General features: G+C 46.6%; 3 protein-coding genes across 3 annotated transcripts; all 3 read left to right on the top strand.

Moving 5' to 3' along the window:
- Window positions 1–4,650: 4,650 nt before the first annotated feature.
- On the top strand, window positions 4,651–8,065 carry BHQ10_002921 (uncharacterized protein; the record flags this gene model as incomplete). Its single annotated transcript, XM_040875120.1, has 4 exons — window positions 4,651–5,053; window positions 5,139–5,421; window positions 5,757–6,153; window positions 6,203–8,065. The coding sequence occupies 4 exons, from the start codon at window positions 4,651–4,653 to the stop codon at window positions 8,063–8,065; spliced, it is 2,946 nt and encodes a 981-aa protein (XP_040731425.1).
- A 1,084-nt stretch (window positions 8,066–9,149) lies between these two features.
- Window positions 9,150–9,576, top strand: BHQ10_002920 (uncharacterized protein; the record flags this gene model as incomplete). The annotated part of the gene is made up of 2 exons (XM_040875119.1): window positions 9,150–9,225; window positions 9,305–9,576. 2 exons carry the CDS (start codon window positions 9,150–9,152, stop codon window positions 9,574–9,576), a joined length of 348 nt encoding a protein of 115 aa, XP_040731424.1.
- Window positions 9,577–16,099: 6,523 nt separating this feature from the next.
- On the top strand, window positions 16,100–17,530 carry BHQ10_002919 (uncharacterized protein; the record flags this gene model as incomplete). Its single annotated transcript, XM_040875117.1, has 1 exon — window positions 16,100–17,530. One exon carries the CDS (start codon window positions 16,100–16,102, stop codon window positions 17,528–17,530), a length of 1,431 nt encoding a protein of 476 aa, XP_040731423.1.
- Between the last annotated feature and the right edge of the window lie 1,786 nt (window positions 17,531–19,316).

The following is a 19,316-nucleotide window of genomic DNA, read 5'->3' as shown; positions in this document are numbered from 1 at the left end:
TATGATTGGCGTACATCATTGGGACACGACGGTTAAAAGAAGATTAGTCTCCGGCCGTATTTACGTCGTTACAACTGACGTATTATTCTTACGGCGATTTGCCGTTTGATACATACAGCACAAAAACCACTTGATGAGATGATCCTTATGAGTCACAGGCACAGAAACGTTTGTCTCTTCATGATCCTCTTCTGTGCTGTTGCACCATATTCGATGTCCGTCCGAAATATGATATCGGTGAACGCACGGAAGAATGAGGAGCGACAGTTGAAGCAAATACCGGTTTGTATCGTTATCATATTGAAACAGCTCTGTATTGTCATTTGCACTAATACATACAGCCGTATTGAAACAAATGTACACTGTACCGTACGATACGTACTACAAAATTCCAGACTGTACCGCGGGGTTGACTCCTTGAACAACATGGAATCCATCTCGAGAGATCGTCGACATATTTAATATAAATTCATCCTTTTTTCGATTATGGCTCATAGAGAGATTGTTTTTTCCCTTTGAGTTGCTTTCTTTGGATATTATTATTCCTCCATTGTACATACACCCAAATACGTCGTGTGTACTCCGGACCTACACACTCCGTAGTACATACATACTCACCCATTCTATTAAAACCACAATCATATTATCATGCAAGGCATCATTTCCACCCGGGGTAAACTAACGGAAAAATCAACTGTCCACACTGTGTCGCTGTCTCAGATTTATTTTTTTGCGCTTGTTTTTTCCCACGGGGAACTGGTCTGGCCCGTCCTAGGAGTAGGAGGGCGAGGAGAATCGTCGAAATACTGAGCTTTGGGGGGCTTAGAAAAAAAGAAATTATTTAGTTGCGGCTACCGCGCTCGATCGGGGTCCGCCGAGCTTTTGAACATGGATTCATATCCTGAATAGTATAATAGCTAAGTATAGTCTAGCTTCGAGTAGCTAGCTATACGTACATGCATATTGTTTTTATAGCTAGGTATAAATTTGATATAAGTCAAGGATGAATATAGGGCGATCTTTGGTGTAGCATATTTGTATGCACGTAAGTTTTTATGGATTATGGATATACTTTAATTAACATGATACGTCTGGAATACATACGAATAATACGTACAAACCAGAAGCCGACTCGAGAATACTTCGCTCGTACCGACGTACTATGTACGTACATGTAGATGGGGTTTGACCGCGTATTGAAGCATCGGATGAAGTCGGAAAGCATCTAGTAGTTCACTAAGGTAGACTTTAGAGGAAACGAGACACAGTGGATCACAATCCCAAAGTTTAAAAAGCCAACGTTTAAATTCAAGCGGCAGACTGGCAGTAAAATAAGCTGACTTTTGCAGGGCACAATTGGTCAGCTTTGGATGGATTCGTGAAATCGGAGTAACTCCGCTGCTAATACTCGGCGCTAAACTAGAAAGGGGAATAGGCTGTAAAGGCTGTGGGGCAACTATATTTGTTCCTTGACTTACTATGCGCAATAGTAGAGCTGCTAGTCTGCTACACTACGTATACGTAGTATGCTAACTAATACAGTCAACGAGAAATGGCCTTTAAAGACGTGTCTAGATCAAAGACAAGCTTGTGCAAAGATCAAATAAACTTGGAAAAGCTGTCGAACTACGCGCCGTCGCTGGATAGAGGAATTGAACCCCGTAGCAAAGGATCGGTCTAGGCTGTGAAATGACATGGTTTGTGGTGGTAGGCTGTCCAGTCAGATTTCACATGGTCACTGGATCTCAATGTTCAAGGTGCATGATCAGAAATGTCCGGCATATAAAGCTGTATAATGTATTAATTATCGACTTTTCAAACGGTCGCAACGACATTCACAGAAACTGCCTCCATTGACTGCGATCAACATCATGCCCATCCACGTAACTACGCATATCCACAAATCCAATAGTCAATATCAAACACCTTACGACAACCATGCTTATTAGCAAGTGGATACGATGAGCATGTTGATAGCAGTGACAGTGGACGACCATCACAGCTAACCGAGTCATTCAAAGTTAGTGGTTTCTGCCGAGTACGTCGAAAAGCACCAATGAAACAATTGCGATGCTTTTGACTCCATACAGCGGCAGACACTAAATCTGCATAGGGTAATTACCCACTTGTGCACTTGCTTGTGATAGTGCATGGGCTATTTCGGTGCATCTGCGCTCGCTGAATATGACGGACGACCACGTAGGTGTGTCTGTCAGGGTTTATCGACGTACAGCTTGTGCTCAAGTAGCTACGTTTTCTGATCTAATTAATTGTTAATTCTATTTCTAAATACTTCTGTCGCTTAGAAACTCATCTCAAGCTAACTCATTCTTTCCAAGCCGCCGGATAAAGACATAAACCGGATCATCAGTAACTAAAAACATCCCCACATCGCCACCACCACAGCACGACCAAAGCTCATTGCTCAAGCCAAAGCCTAAGACCAAGCCCAAAAAAAAAGACCCATCCAACCCACGAGATGGATCATGGCATTGGCCACGCCAAGGTCAGTTCCTTATTGCCAGCCACGAGGTCGGACCGATGACTGCTTCAGTCTGAGTTTAGAGGGGATGCCGAACCGTTATGGAGACTGGTCTCCAACACGGAGGACATTGTACCGTCTATCATTTTGACTCTTACACTACACTTCCAGATGACTATTGAAGAGACTTGATCGGATATTTCTACTCAATATAGCAGTAAGTCAACCAATATTAATTAATTATACGTACCTAGGTACGCAGAGACAACGGTAATAGTAGCAATTACTGAATACGGAGCAGCCTTTTAACAATCATTCCATATCCAGTCTCAATCCATGCGAGAAATTAGGGACAGGGTCAGTGCTTCACGCCAACACTAAACTGATTTCATCTATAATGGCCGTGGATGATTGTTTCAGGCCGGGAAATCTACTTTACATACGGTGTATATGCCTGGTACTCGGTATTTGAAATACATGTAGCCTAAGGCCAGGGCTAGTATGGTCTCGGGTCGAGCATTCGGCCGACTTGCCAGTTCCGTCTCGAAAGCATCTTGAATAAATATCTTGGTTCATGAAAGAGTTCGACAGCTAAGCGCTTTCATGTGTTTTTTTTTTCCCTCTCTTTAATGATGAAGTTCCCGCTCGGCGTTCGTAGATTCGAAGTGGTGTCTAATTAGCTACGTAGTGGTTGGTGCTAAGCAGCTGATCTGTGCTCACCCTGCCATTCTAAAATAAATGCATGGCAGGTAAATACGCCTAGTAAGACACATAGCGAGTACTATTAATATAGCCATGCGCATCAATTATACCACCAAATCAATCCAAAACAGCTTCACACTCTCCTCAAGCCACGGTGAAGAAATGAGATCATGTCTACAAAAAGTGTAGATCCCTTACTGAAAATCGTCACTCGATCCTGATGCTGTTGATGCTGACCATCTGATATTTATCAAACCACAGCTGACTTGATCGTCTGAGCTCTTACTCCTAATAGATTCGGTTTGATTATGGAGTACGTAGCACCCCCACGGGACTACGTATGGATTCCCCACGTCTTGTTCCTAGTAAAGTTGTAACTATACACACTTACACAAAGCATACATGCGAACAACAATGAATGAATCAAACAGTGACTATAAAATTAAATATAGCAATATTTACATTTCGACCATGCTAAGTAGATGTAAGGCTATTGTCTGCTTACATAGTTCCAAGTAGCCTTGAACTGTGATTGCCGCACTAAGCGACGAGTTCATGAGGACTTATTACACTGCAAGGCGACTCGTATATTCATAATTGGTGGCACGGGATTCGCGCAGACTATTGGACGTTAAGTAGAGTAGTACGACTCACATACAGTGGTACACTACATGACATAGCAGAAATTTTGGAATTTCATTTGTAGTCGCTTCTTTTAAGAGTGCAAATCTAGTATCCTTCCAGAAGCATTAAACTGCCAATAAGGAAGAAGAGCATGTGATAGCAAGGAACTGTTTCCGAGAAAAATGAAATGTTTAAACATCATCCCGTAACTCCCGTATATCTCCGTCATCGAACAGAGACAAGAACTCATGGTTCAGGATATGGTCCATGACACAAAGAGGGGCTGACCCAGCTAGACCCCTCCAAACCTCTAGACTCAAGTAACTTCGTACATAGGCAGTGACTAGGTTAGGCAAATCGTTCAACCGGCGGAAGAAGCGAATCTGTTCCGGAGAGAATCCAACACCAATCATATGTCGTTCATATTCAAGCAATCTGAGGATCTGAAAAGCAACATCTGTAGCCATGAATAATAACGTTGTGTCAACGTTGATGTTCTATTTCTGAGCAGCGATAGTTAGATCCACCATTAAGCATTGGTTACATGTACATGCAGATACATACATGTACGTATCAATACGCCGTTAGAACTCGGTAAATGGTAACGTCGTAACGAAGTTTGGCAGTGGTACCGCGTATGATTACACTGATGGTAATTGCGCTACTCCAAAGTCAGTCTAGTGGAAGAATTAGCGTATAGTTAGTCTCCACCACGGACAGTCGTTCAGCCAGTACAGCCACGCTTGTCTGCGGGGCTTGCGAATTAAATTACCAGAAATGCGGCACATCTAGTATCATACACGAATTACGGGCTTACCTTACTGTTTCTCGGTAATGTTACCATGTTCCCAAGTTTTCGTTCTTTCCTTCCTGTCGTTCCCTTCCTTCCCAGTCCGCAAATTCCCAGTCAGGTCAGTGGTCGTCGGTCTGTCGGTCGGGCGATTCACCTGAGCTTCAAGACCAACAAGCACTCTTCATACCCTTCTTACCACCTCATCTCCGACTCTTTCTGTTCGCTATCCAAACACTTCTCTACGCTCATTGTGTGTGGTGGGCTGTTTGAACAAGTCGTGATCCTTTTTCATCGGCTTTTTTTTTTCTTTGGCTTTATTTCCTATGTTCGTGAGGTGTTTTCGCAAGTTTTCTTTGGCCTGCCTCGGATTCGTGAAGACCGCCCCGGACGTATCCCCTCGTATGCCTTTGTCTCGCCTGTAGCCGCTCCCCTCCCAAATATCTCATCGCTCAGTTTTATTCAACCCGCGCGCGGGGTTGATTCGCCAACCGGAAGGCAGGAACCGATCGCAATAGAATAGATTTGTATTCGCGACAGACAACACCGGCAAACTGGATTTCCCAATCGAAGACAGCATCGCCAAAGGGGCGTTGCTGGGCGACACCGTCTTCCCCGACTGGCAAGATGGCACCTCTCACGATAATGCGGTCGACGGTCCCGACGAGATGCAGCGAAAGGATCCTCTGGCAACGCAGATATGGAAATTGTACTCGCGGACAAAGTCTCAATTGCCCAATCAGGAACGTATGGAGAATCTGACTTGGCGGATGATGGCGATGAGTCTGAAGCGTCAGGAAAGAGAGCGAGCCGAACAAGCACGGTAAGTTTTAAAGATGGAAATATTCTATTTCTGATACCGTATATATATACATCCCTATCTGAAGGCTGGATTATGGTACGGTTCAGATGACAGAGACCCCGTCCAGTGGCAGCTGCAGATTGCAGGACGCTAGCTCTGTACTGTTATCATCATCGAATCCTACCTTATCTCTGCTCCCCTCGACTGCTGAAGATTACTATCAAACCCTACCTTCTCCTTACCCACTCTTCACTCCTTTCGCACATTCCTCTTCTTATCATCATCATCCACTGTCGTCATTTTTCAAAATCCGACTTTCGATCTTCCACTCATACTAATCCATCACCCATCCATAGCCTCGCTGCTCAGCAAGCTGCTCAGACTGCTCAAAAGCCTTCTTCCACAACTCCAAGTGGAATTGCTCAGCTGCGCCAGGCCACCCAGAGCAACAACACCGCTCCTGCCTCTGCCTCGGCTGATTTCATGAACCTGGACGAGTTCATCGTGCCTTCATCCATTGGCTCACCGGCTGGCATTGAAACTCTACCTACTAGTTCCGACCACAACATCGCCCCTCAGTCCTATTCGGTCGCTCAATCTGGCATTCCCATCAAGGCCCGCAAGGACCAGAACGTCTCGCAAGCCCCGCTTATCCCAGCTTCCTTGCCTCATCCTCCGCAAGAATTGCGTCGCAACGACGAGTTCGGTTACGTGCAGCGCCGTGTACGGAAAACCAGTGTAGACGACCGCAAAGTAAGTCTGTCTCGAACCGGATAGAGGAGAAGATGCTAATCAGGCACAGGCACCTCGCAAGCGACCTGCGGAATTCTCCCCTCAAGTCGTTCCTACCTCCAATCTGATGGTGCAACAGAATGATCAGGAATTGGACACTGCCATGATGCCAGACTACAGCTTGGACCAACCGCACTCCGGCTTTCCTCATCATAACAGCCATACCTCCCCCACTGTGCCTTTCAATCTCGATACCTTCCAGATCAATGACGACCCTATCCTTACGTCTGCGGGGCCCTTCCAGCAGAACTTTACTTTCTCTCCTACAGAGTCGCCATTGGTGACTTCGGGACCCTTCAGTCATGTCTATGCTCAGACTCCTATGGGTTCATCACTGAACTCAACCGATTTCTATTCTCCCCCTCAATCCGGCTATCAGTCTACTGCGTCGACTCCTCAACCTGTCTATGACGGAGAGCACTCGATGTACTTTGAGCAGAACTCCATGGATGCTCGTGTTCAACGCAGAGTCCCCGTCTATGCTGCCCCTAGTCATCGCACATCCAACCTCACTGCCTCTTTGCAACCTCGATATATGTATGGTTCCAAAACCGATCCAAATGCTGCAACCTACAATACCATGAGCGGACCCCCTTCTAGCATTCCTTCTCCTGGATTCGCATCCCATCAACACATTGATCCGTCGTCCGTAATCACTCACAATGACTTCTCCGCCCCTCCCTCGCATCACAACCTGAACTTGACTAGCAGTGAGAACATGTTCACCTTTGGAGCCGACTCCGACAATGAAGACGATGATGGAACTACCTTTCCAGACCAGAACATGGCCATGCAGACTGATTTTCAAGGTATGGACGATATTTCTGGTGACATGTCCTCGGGCTTGCAATGGGATGCTCAGCTTGCTGGTCACTATGGCTCTATGCCAAACTTTTCAGGTCTGCATCATGGAAGGATGGGAGATGTCATGGATCAGTCGCATGATTGGGAAAGTGCAAGTCTGCCCCGCGGGCATGCCTCAACAACCAACATGAGTGGTCGACCAAAACTTGGACGTGCAAATACAGATCACATGGGCATGCCGATGCAGTCGCATACGTCACCCAACACACCGCCTGAGTCTGGATTCAGCAGCGTCGCACCGTCCCGGCCTGCTAGCCCTGGCGGCACTAAACCCGGTGATTCGGGTGCTCCGACTACTTGTACCAACTGCTTCACTCAGACGACGCCCCTGTGGCGTCGCAATCCTGAGGGACAACCTCTTTGCAATGCCTGTGGTCTGTTCTTGAAACTTCATGGCGTAGTTCGACCTCTGTCTCTCAAAACTGATGTGATCAAGAAGCGCAATCGCGGTGGAGGAAACAACCTTGCGATTGGCGTATCTGCGGCCCGGTCCAAGAAAGGTTCTCGCAAGAACTCAGTACAACAGACTCCCGTTGTTACACCGCCAAGTTCAAGCAAATTACAGAGCACCAATGCCTCGGAGTCACCGCCATCTATCGCTGGCTCGACCACTTCTGGTACCGGGTCGAATGGTGTCGCTGGTTCTGTCAAGAGTGGCGTTGTCCCTATTGCAGCCGCTCCCCCAAAGACCACGCCATCTGCTGGTGCTCAAGCCAGAGCAATTCAGGTTGCTCCCAAGCGTCAACGGCGACTTGACAAAGACTCCATTGGTTCTCTGGCAAGCATTCAAGCTAGCTTGTCTCAGGACAGCCCAGAAGCAGCCTCGGATGATACGAATATTGATAATAGCAAAGCTGGTGCTGGCTCATCGGCAGCCGCCAGATCTAAAAATGTACCGCTGGCACCAGCCATGCCACCGGCAGCTACGAACCCGGCCCATCACAGTCTGGCTGCAGGATCCGGTCAGACAGCTAGTCAGGAGTGGGAGTGGTTGACAATGAGTCTGTAAACGCGAACTCGTTGTGTCGACAAGAAAATTATCCACGGCATTTTTAAATATTTAGTCCCTATCTTGGACTTTTGATGATGGCTGATGAATTTTCGCCTTCTTATGGTGTCTTCTTTTAAGCATTTACTATGGATTCGGTTATAGACATGACATGGATTGAGACGGGTATGGATGGTAAACAGGATTTTTACCACGTGGGTCAATCGACACGATCGCTTATGATCTGGGCCTAGGAGTTTGGCTAGATCTGTGTGTCTGATGGACAACAACGAATAACGATTTTGAGCTTTTACATACAGTTTCGGGTGGATCAGCTTGTCGTTTTTTCGTCCTACGAATCGCGGATTTCATCGTCTTTAGAAAAAAATCCTACCGTTTTCGGTCTGATCGAGAATGAGCGATCCAGACAATCGTGAACACGATACATGGATTTTTTGATGACTGTTGATGTGTTTATCGTTTTGATTATTACTGCTTGATACAATCGCGTCTGTACCGGTTTGCTCAGCCTCTGTTATGTTTTGTTATGACTTTTCGTTTTAGTTATTCGTTTCTGGATTTTCGTTGTCATTTGGGCTGAGCTCCGGGCAGAAGTGCGCACTGCTTGATTCTTTTCTCTTTCTTTCTCATGAGACGTTCTACGGATTCCTTTCTATTATCAGACTGTGAATGAATAATAAGCTTGGTCTGGTATTCCGGCCACTTTCTTACAATCTCTACCTTCAGTATGGTCGAAGTCAAAACGTAGACAGTACGTAGATAGTATGAGTCTCTGGTGGGAAACTCGGAACCAATCGCCTGAGCTTCCTTTAGGGTTCCAGCTCAAGACTTGCCACTTTCGAAAATACGATATACTGACATCACTAAGACAAGTCTTTAACATTGGTCGCCTTATTTTAAAATGCAGTTGACTTTCTCTGTAAAGCATGCAAACATATCGATTCATCCTTTACCAAATCACGGGAATACTGAACAGCAAAGAAAGTGATCATCATGGCTGACAAGGTACGCTATCAACCACTCCTATGCCTGGGGGGAACTATGGATATAGCTCTAACTTGACAAAAATAAAAAACAGAAAGCAATGCTCAACGCCGACCCTCAACGCAACACTGCCTTTGAGCGCTTGAAATCCTCCATCGCCGAAGCAATGCAGCCCGGTCCGTCTCTTCCCCCCCCCCCTCCCTTGGCACCCTTTTCATACTCACACTATCACGCCTCCTTTGGGTTTGTACACAGGAGACGCAAGATCAACCCTCCATTTCGTCCCACCCGACGAGCAAGAAACAAATCTACCCATCGAACAGGACGAAGCACCGCTTTACGGGCGGCGGCAAAGCACCGAGTTCAATGGAGCGACGGGATCCAAAGCGAGGTCTAGTGCTGCTGGTGCTGTTGTCGGTGCTGGTGTTGGGGCAGATGTAGGACCTGGGGCGACGACAAGTAAGAAGGATCAGAGCATGATAGCTTCGGCGGGGGATATGGTTGGGAGGGCTTTAGGGTTGAAGTAGTCTATCTTGATCTGTGGTATAAAAAAGGGGTGGATAGGAGATGTGCAGATGGCAGGGGAGAAGGTGTTAGCTGAAGGATCTATAAATTGGAATTTTATTGAGTACATATTTGACTTTCGGTTCTCATGATCGTGTCTTGGGATTCTTGAACCTAACACAGGCGGTGGCGTGTAGCTCTATACCACAGCACCTCGGGATATGCGTTGGCAATCCGATAGCTTAGGATGAGCTCACTGCCTCTATAATATGGTGAAGAACTAAACAATGGCAAACTTCAAAAAAGGTCCGACTTAGCCTATGTTGTAAAGAGCTCTTTAAGGTTTTAGGCCACGCAATATGTATGCTTTATTGTCAACAGAATGATGGTGATGTTCGCATACGGGGTGCCAACACATTGTGATTAAGCGGAGCTCTATAAGGGCTCAATCGATATAAGGACACACCTATCTATTAATTCGCATAATCATAAACGTCAAATCTCGTCACCTTCTGTTGTTGCCTTCATATCAATTGTACCTAGGTAGTGAATAGATGACATTGTAACGCTCACCTTATAACTCCTCATCTGGCTCTCATTGTATTGACCAGTAACTCCGATTCTCGCGATTTCTCATTATTTCGCAATATCTTCAGTTCTACCATTATCAAACTAAACATGAAGCTCGATAGGAAACTCGATATGGAGCTCGAAAAAATATCGACCCCTGGTTCCACGTACGCCTAGGCAGCAACCAAAATCTGATTTCTGCACCAACCTCTATTAGAATGATTGGATATAGTTCTCAGCTTCCTCTCGACGCCTGATCAGATGTGCTTTGCATTGACTTGTGAATCTTTTAACGCTCAGGCCCTATGTATTGTGGAGGCTCGAGACGAAAACCTATCTCAAATATTATTTCTCCACCTCGAGAAATTTCAGCATTAAGGCAGAACAAGCTTATCGATGATCATCTACAAGTACGATTCCCCAACAACTTGAGCAACATCGTTGGAGATACTGTCCGAGATGCTAAAAGCTACATCTGCGATCTGATTGGAAATTCCTGCAAAATGATGTCCAGTTTCCATCTAGAGGTCCAGGGTTGCATGCCATTCGCAAGCAAGATGAATATATATCCTTGTCCATCTATCTCGTATCCTGGCTTGCTATTTCTCGGCAGCCAAGTGCTGAAAACAAACAAGGGTCAGGCGTTGGGTCATTGTTTTGATGGTCTTTTCGCAATTTGGTAATTTGACAATAGTCTCGGATACAGGTTTAGTCATAAATGCACTTTCAATCAGCATCCTGCAACGTATATTATTGCTATTAACCTGTCTATACGGGGAGCGAGCTGACGATGATGACTGCATTTGGCTTAGAACCAAGAAGCAAACCCTCCGATCAGGTTTGCGTGCAGTTTGTGGATATACGGACTCCATTGTGGCTTCCAGGCAGCAATCAGAATATCAACGAATCGCTTCAGCGGCTTTTTGACGAAGCTGGGTCAATTTTTATCGGTTTGCGCAATGCTCACTTGATTGAGGCATCTAGAATCTCCGGGATCATTATAGTACAGGTGAAGCGTGATCTGGATTCAGTATCATGACCTGATAGTGTGTGGATGCGAAATTTGGACCAAGTCTGAGCAGCTTTGGTCGTTTGTTGGTTCGCCGAAGGATCGAAATTTCCAGGGCTGTCATGAGACTCGCTCCAAAGCTTGGTAGCCAGACGATATCTAGGTAGTGATGCAGACTGAAGCTGGCCGTTTAGGCGAAGGTTTGATCTTCATTACTTATTGCTGGTCTAATTGATTGTATACATCCAGATGTCTAGGATTACAATCAAAATTTACCCACGTGCAGGTATGTAGTTTTAGATACCAGTAGTTAACTAAGTCAGATGTTGGTAGATTGCTATGGAAATATATATATTTACTCAGTAGTTAATTTACCTACATGTGACCTTAGATAATACTTCCAAGGCTACCTAGGTAATAACAACTATCACAATCACGATTGTAATAAGCTGACTAACATCAGAACCTCCTCGATAAGTCGACTATTGAAGACGACCACGTTATTATCATGATATCAAAAGTAAAGTGATACTCTTGCCCTAATCTCATGATGGATCCACCCGGGTACCCATCTCTCGACTCTCACTGGCTGTGTCAACTCTCAAACACAAGGCTGAGCCAATCTCGTCGCAGATTGCATCGCCCTCTTTCTCTTTGCGGCTCTACTGATTCAATCATGAAGCCAACATATATTCCATGACTAGTCATGAGCTCAACAGGCCAAAATCAGCCTTACCTGCGACACCCTCTTTCGGAATGTATTCTGCGCTCCGCCGTTGCCAGGAAAAGTCGCACTAAAAAAAACACAGGTTGAGTCATCGTCCATTAACGATGAAGTATATTTTGTATAGCCCCACACCTGTGACTCAGTTTTCAACGTGACCGTGGTGTTTGACGCCTTCGGAGACGGAGTATACTTTATTAGTTCGATCTCAGTCGCAGCCTGGAAAAAAGATTAGTGATTGTGTATCACGATAGGTTGTAGTACGTACGTACATGAGTCACATGGAAGGAGAAGTGGAAGGCGGCATTAAATTGTCGAAAACGATGGAACACTGTCAGTATTGTAGCACTGGCCGAAAACGGCCGGTACATTGGCCGGAGAAAGGTGGTCATAAGCAGTTCAATTTACTAACTAATATGGCCTGCATGAACTACAGGCCTCTATGGCCATACATCGCACCCAAAATGAAGCAAATTAATCAGGTTTACACCTCTCTAGAAAAGCACTCTATAATGCCAGCACGACTTGACTTGCGTAACTGACGCAGTGCACCACCTAACAAGGCAGCCAGATTAACCCGAAATAGCTAGCTCAAGAAGGACCCACACAAGGCTTTGGATCGATTATTATTATGTCGCCTCTGATTGGCGGGGAGCTGTCGGTGTGTCATAGATGGGTCATCATTGGCTATGCTGTGTACTGTTTTGTGGGTGGCGCTACTGCAGATGGCGTGCAGTGACGTGGTTGGTCGATCCAGAAAAGGTGGATCCTCGAACGATGGGTCTGCGACATCCAATGAGATTCTCCATGCTCCAACTGGCGTGTGGGGCCAGAACAGCGAGGAAACGGTGATTGGGAGGAACTAGAAGACAGAATGGAATTTGTGGAAGCATGAGAGAAACTCATGGTATGACGGGTAATATTGATACGGTACGGATACAAGCTTGCAACGGCAGATATCGATAAAATACGGTCGGCTACAATACGCATACACCAAAGTCAGTTGCTGCCTGTCTGATTTTCTCATGCAGGCAACACACGGCAAAAGCAGTTTACTGCTGCTGAGTGTTTACCGTGTGTAGGTGTAAGTGTGTGAGTGTACCAAGAACTCTAGATGCCTTGAAAAGCAAACCCCAACCCCCATATTGCAGTCTTTTTTTCTTCCCTCTTTCAGCCAGACCGTTCGAGATGAACCCGATCATTACAGAGCGCCTGCGAGAGCAGCATCAGATCTAATTCTAAGCCAGTACCATCCATTATTTGTACAAATATCGCTGCTTATACTTTCTTTGTTCTCTATCTTTGCTTGATCCTTATCGTTATCGAATTCTGTTGCCTCCGGCTCCATTGCCCCGCTATCATCTCGTCTTCTGATCCTCGCAATAGTGGACGAAATACGTACCTGGATAAGAGTCGAGTCACAGTCCGGCACTGCTCTCTTGTTTTGCCCCCTTTGCTGCCTATTGCTGAGCGGCGAAAAATTCGAGTACTGTTGATTCGTGTCGAACCAAGTACAGCCATTCCAACCACTCACTAGGTCCGCTCTTGGTTGGATGGAAGTTTGTGTTTAGTGGAAATTTCGACCACMCCCTTGTGACCTCGTGAGACTCAGCCGTTTTTTTTTTTTCTCCATCAGCAATCGCTGTCCTCTCTTCCCTGCCCTTTTTCCTTCTGCTGTCAGTGTCATTCTTCCTGGATCTTTGTGACGGCTAGTACAGAGCCTGTATTGCGTGGTACTGTGAGTGGCCTTTGCCTCCCGTTCTGTAGCTCGCGGGCAAAACTTCCCCCGGCCCGAGCATACAAATCACGATKTTTGATACGCTGTCTKTTMCCCGCCGTTACCGGGGGCCGTCTGTGTGTCCACTACCCTGCCACCCAACTGCCCTCCTTCCTGCCTCACTACTGGCACACTGCCCACCGCCCACTGCCCCCTTCCCGATCGGTCGATTCTATCTTTGGCCCTGGAGATGGAAAAAGACGAAAGAGTCATCCTGACCCGCCGCCCTCCTTCTTTCTGTCTGTCTCGCTCTTGCCCAGCCAGCCAGCCAGCCAGCCGTTTTTATTAGGCCTCACCCTCCTATTTCCCCGTCCTGTCCACCTCGCCACCTCTTTCCTCTCTCTTCGCGCCGACATTATATCCTGTCCTTTCTTCTTCCCATCATTTACTCCCGACGAACAGAATCTCAAATCACATCTGTTTTCCTTCCTTTCTTTCTGACTCATCCTTCTGTCGCCTCTTTTAGACAACCAGACTCGTCTGTCGATTTGGCCTCTCGCGCTGCTCTCCGAGGCCGCCCGACCGAATCTAGGCACCCGGCACCACCGCGCTAATTACTCGCCACTCCGGCCACGGTGCTCAGACCACTGAGTAAGTCCATTCTAACCCAACCGTCGTGACTGAAACCTATTGAGTCACCGTTGCCTACCATGACACATTCCCTCTCCAGAATGGCAGTCCACCTGTAATTCCGGTGACTAAAATCTTGTTGATCACTTGAGACTCGTTTTTGCCGCCACGCTGCATTCTTCTGCCTCCCTGGTACCTGGAAGCTTCTTGTCCACCCAATCAATGTACTGTTGCCGACCGAAGCCCAGTCAGGATAGAGTGGCCAACTCGCAGGCTCCAGTGTCGTGTTTATTTCAATCATTCATCAGCCTGGTCATATCTGAAAGGGAATCTTCCTGCTGACTTTTGCGAAGAACTTTCACCTTAGTTGGCACCACTCACGCGCGCTTGAGTGTTTCGATACCTTCTTACCACTAGCTCCGCCGTTGCCTCGATGATTTGCGCGAAGACATCGTTGTACTAGACTTTTGACTCATATTGAACAAGCAAGCGTCTTTGTGACGAATGTTGCCTGTTTGTTAGGTCTTCAGTCTATTCTACTACGACTCTATTAATAGTACCTCTGCTCGCTATCACTTTATCGCCATCATCAAAATGTACCCTATTGTTGCAGGCCCCATCGAACCGATCACCAGTATTACCACATTCTACTCGTCAGATATCACCAAGTCCAGCAAGATTGTTGCATGCCTGTGAAGTTACAAACCTCACTTCGTGTCTACTACATCGGGATTGAGCATTCACTCCCGCGTTACCTATCTGGCTTGATCGACCTCGACTATTCGGAACGTGTATATACGGTGATCGGTTTGCCGAAACCAACAACAATTTGTTAATATTCGCCCTTTTGCTTTTTTCCCCTCATATTCCCACCCAGTACTCCGATACTCTCAATACCCAAATAAGGTATTGAGTTCTGTTCAGTGATTACTACACTGTTACGCTGGAGCATCATCGCATCTAAGGCCCACCGTCGCCTATCCCTCGAAAGACGGTTGTCTATCGGTTTTCTTCTTGGTCCCTTTCGAAACGGTTTATTTGATATCACGGTTTACAAATCGTCTTTTCCCTGGCTTCCGAGTCTTGCCTAGTTTGAAACTTCTTTGACACAAATTCAGCGTGTCCAGTCGTGAAGAACACAAGACATTCCTAACTCTATGTTATCGAATATGCCAGGCTCAGACGTCTCGGGTCCGAGTCTTTCCGACCCCAGTCAACAAAAGAGGACTCATCCGTACTCTTCATCCGTGGGGTCCTCGGCCTCTTCTTCATCTTCCTCGATTTTTTCATTAGATTGCGTCTCTACGCAGAGCTCCATCTCATCATCTTCAACAACCGCTGTCGATGTCATTTGGGAGAATGAATCAGGAGAGTCATCAGGCCGAGGTTTGCCCCATTCTGATAATGCATCTCATTGTTTGCAAAATAGTTTGAGAGGTGTTGCATCTAAAGTCACGGAGTGTCCAGTCCCTCCAGAGCTCCGGAGGCACCCCAGACGTACCGCTTGCCCCACCGCTACATCAAACGGTACATCCACTTCGTGCCCTCGACAACCTCCCCCGCTTGTGCGGCAGTGCGATCGCAAGGTGAATTTTGTCGACAGCTTAGTCGGTAAGTCATCTCTTCTGAGAGAAGCCCCCCATCCAACCGCTTTGCGGATCTTGTCATGCTGAGTTTCCTCGGAAAGACTCCGCATCCCAGATTGTCGAAACAATATGGCCCCTGTCGGTAGTTGCTGTTCGGAGTGAATCTCCACTCGGCTGTAAGGGTGTCTTACCTCTTCGCACTTTCATTCAAGAAACTCTGCGAAGATCACGTACTAGCTTTAGTACTTTACAGGTCGCCCTTTACTACCTCATCAAGATTCGACCCCACGTGCCAAACCATGACTTCACCATGGAACAACCTCGTGACAGCCCATGCGCTCGAGCGATGCAATGCGGACGTCGTATGTTCCTCGCCGCGTTGATTCTTGCATCGAAATATCTGCAGGACCGAAACTACTCCGCCCGTGCTTGGAGCAAGATCTCGGGTCTACAAACCCAAGAAATCAATCAAAATGAAATGATGTTCTTGCAGGCTGTGGATTGGAAACTCCACGTCCCGGAGTCCATTTACCACAGATGGACAGATATTGTCCTTAAGTATACACCAACCCCGGGTTCTTCGCCCAACACAGATGATTGCTGGAAGACGTTGATTCCAAGATTGACCTCCGATCTGGTCACGGTCGACATCGAACCTTCGAGCCATCCCGATATGTTCGGACTGGACTTGCTTGCTGACGCTCCTTCGCCTCGGCGTTCACCCTCTCGCGTCAACAGCATAGCTTCGATGTGTTCTCCCAGTGAGCAACAATCTCCGATCTGTCCACGATCTAATCCCATCTTGGAACCCACTCCTCGTATCGAGTCCTCAAACCCCACCCTTCCGGCCTTGCACAAGCTTGGACTTCTCCCCACACCGCAATTGACGCCACAATCTTGCGCTGCGTCCACTCCTGCAGTGAGTGTTCGTGGTACATGTTCGAGACGTCCATCATTCGCATCCGCAATGTCTCAGGCCCAAAACATGTGCATGTCACGTCTGGCTCTCGATACCCGCCCCACCAGCAAGCCTGGCAACTTTGAAGGACTGCCTCCTTTGACTCGTCGGTCTTCTCTTGCGCGCTCTACTTCTTCTGCATCATCACCAGAGTCGATGGTGTCGGATGTGTCGACAATTTCCTCTCGTTCTTCTCGTTCTTCTTCAATATCATCATGTGTGTCTGCGACCTGTGCGCCTAGTCAGCCCCGGCTGGCCGTCACGGCGACTCGTCGTTGCGCTGCGATGACTTTGAAAGAATGCCGAAAGAACTTGACCATACACACTCCTATCGACGAGACCTCTCTGGTTGGTGTTTACAGCTCTCCCGACAGTGCCCTGTGTGGATCTGTTCCCGACCTGTCGAACTTCTCCTTGAACACCCCCGTCGATATGACGACTCATGAAGCTGCTCAAGGTTTATGCGAGCTATCCGGCGCTATGCTACGATCACAGTCTCCTGTTGGCCAAGTGAGTCGCAAACGAGGAAGGACTTCATCTGAAGACCAGATTTTGCAGAGCAATGTACGCGATCTAATGGCTTCGGCTTACGGGAACGACGTCCTAGCAGACGAGCGGATTGCTCAATCATTTCTGCTTAAGGGCCAGTCAGACCACAACCTGAGCTCTATTCAGCTGCCTGTACCTGTTCCTGTTTCGAAAGGCGGTATTAAGCGAGCATGCTGCAGTGCCGAAGTTCGCAGACACGACATTCTACCAACTACTCCGACGCCTATGCGTTGAATGTCTACATTCACGTATGCGGAAGGATGTGCGCTGATATCTCCATGCTTGTACATCTCATAATAGCGTTTGTATATATAACTCAGCGGTTTGAGATGGTACAGGCGCTATTCGGCGCAATCCTCACCACACGATTATGATTATGATGCACTAGGCCAGACCCTTGACCTTGGCATCTTGTATGAAGTACGCATATTTTGCAGATATTTGTTTTATTTTTGTTTTATTTTTGTCTTTCTACCTGACACGGAGTGCGGCGGCATGGTCTGGGTTTGTTTTGTTCTGTTTCGTTCTATCCCTTGGTGCAACTTACTATCATCGTGGTTGTCTTATAATTTTACTCTTTAAAGGTGTGTGCGCGTGGGAAACAAAGTTCGAAAGGGCGAACAGGCATTTCTCGGAGTCAAATCGTTATCCATTTTCTTGGTCTTTCACCTCGATTGATATGGACAATTGGGGTTGGAGTTTTGATTCTGGGTCCCTATTCATACACGATCACATCACATCATCAACATCACCAACATCTACAACATCATTGCGATTCTTACTTTCTTTTGTCTTTCTCGAGTTGTGTCACGCACTCATTGGACAAAAAGTGGTATGGTTATTGGAGTTAACGCATGCATTCGACGGAATGTTGCATCTTCGAAATGTAGATATAGGCAGTAATCCGCTAACTACGAATTGCAGAAACATATACACTGGTACTTTTTTTTTCGACGTAGTGATGATCTTTGTAGATTTTTCCTCGATAAAATGCTCACAATGTGTATCCAGAGTGAAACGCGAGCAGAGCAAACGTAAGAGGGAGGCCCGTGAGGCGGCGATACGCAAACGCGAAAACAATGTAAGTGAACGCACTTTTCCCATGCAAATCAATACTGACAGAGCGGGGGCAAGGGCGCCCAATAATAATTATGCGTCTCTTGGAAAGACGCCGTCAATAGCAGAGGATATGTTGAATAAGATGAAAGTGTCAGCGTGCTCTCATTGGTCAGTGTTGGGATATCTCGTGGATGCTCATGTAGACTAGCTGGCTCCAACAAGGTGCTGTATACGACTTTCTTATCCTAATTTTTCGATAAGTCATTATGTCATAAATATTTACAGACCGTTAGAAGTACATTCAAATTCACTAGAGCCTCCTATGGAAGGGTTGATTCTGGCTCCATCCCTTTCTGTATTTTCCACTTCGTCTTGTGAAGCAACTATAGAGTATAACGAATGCCTCGACCTCACTCACCAAGTGTAAGAAGATTTTTATTTTCAAAATCTCTCAAAATTGCATAAAAATAGCAAGCTCACTGACTAGGTTTCAGAATTTCACACCGATCAAGTTCGCTGCCAGGTAGATGGCACAACGAAACTCATCAGTAGCGGCTATAATACAGGGTAAAAGTTCATTTTCGAGGATGGATCCATATGGCTTCTCCGACTAGCACAAAAAGGCTCTGTCTGTGCTGATTTGACCTATACAAAAGTCGTAATAGAGATGGAAACGCTCATTTATATCAAAGAGATTACCGAAATACCAGTTCCAACTATTCGAGGATGAGGTTTCACTACACAATCCTCTTGCTTTATGTGACAGGTGGCCAACCTAGCTATCTAGGTACCTACTTACTGCGAATATCGAACATGGGAAGTGAAAGAAGAAGAAATCAAATATCTTTCACCAAAGAGCTCTTTCATGTGTGCTCTCCCTTTGTTCTCCTATTTCCCAATATGGCACCGCTGAGGATATTCCCGTCATGGCACTGCCTAGAGTCCTTGCCCTAGGTACAGA

Source organism: Talaromyces amestolkiae, assembly GCF_001896365.1.
Source record: "Talaromyces amestolkiae strain CIB chromosome Unknown scaffold4.1, whole genome shotgun sequence".
Taxonomy (NCBI): domain Eukaryota; kingdom Fungi; phylum Ascomycota; class Eurotiomycetes; order Eurotiales; family Trichocomaceae; genus Talaromyces; species Talaromyces amestolkiae.
This window is presented reverse-complemented; position numbering and strand designations above follow the sequence as displayed.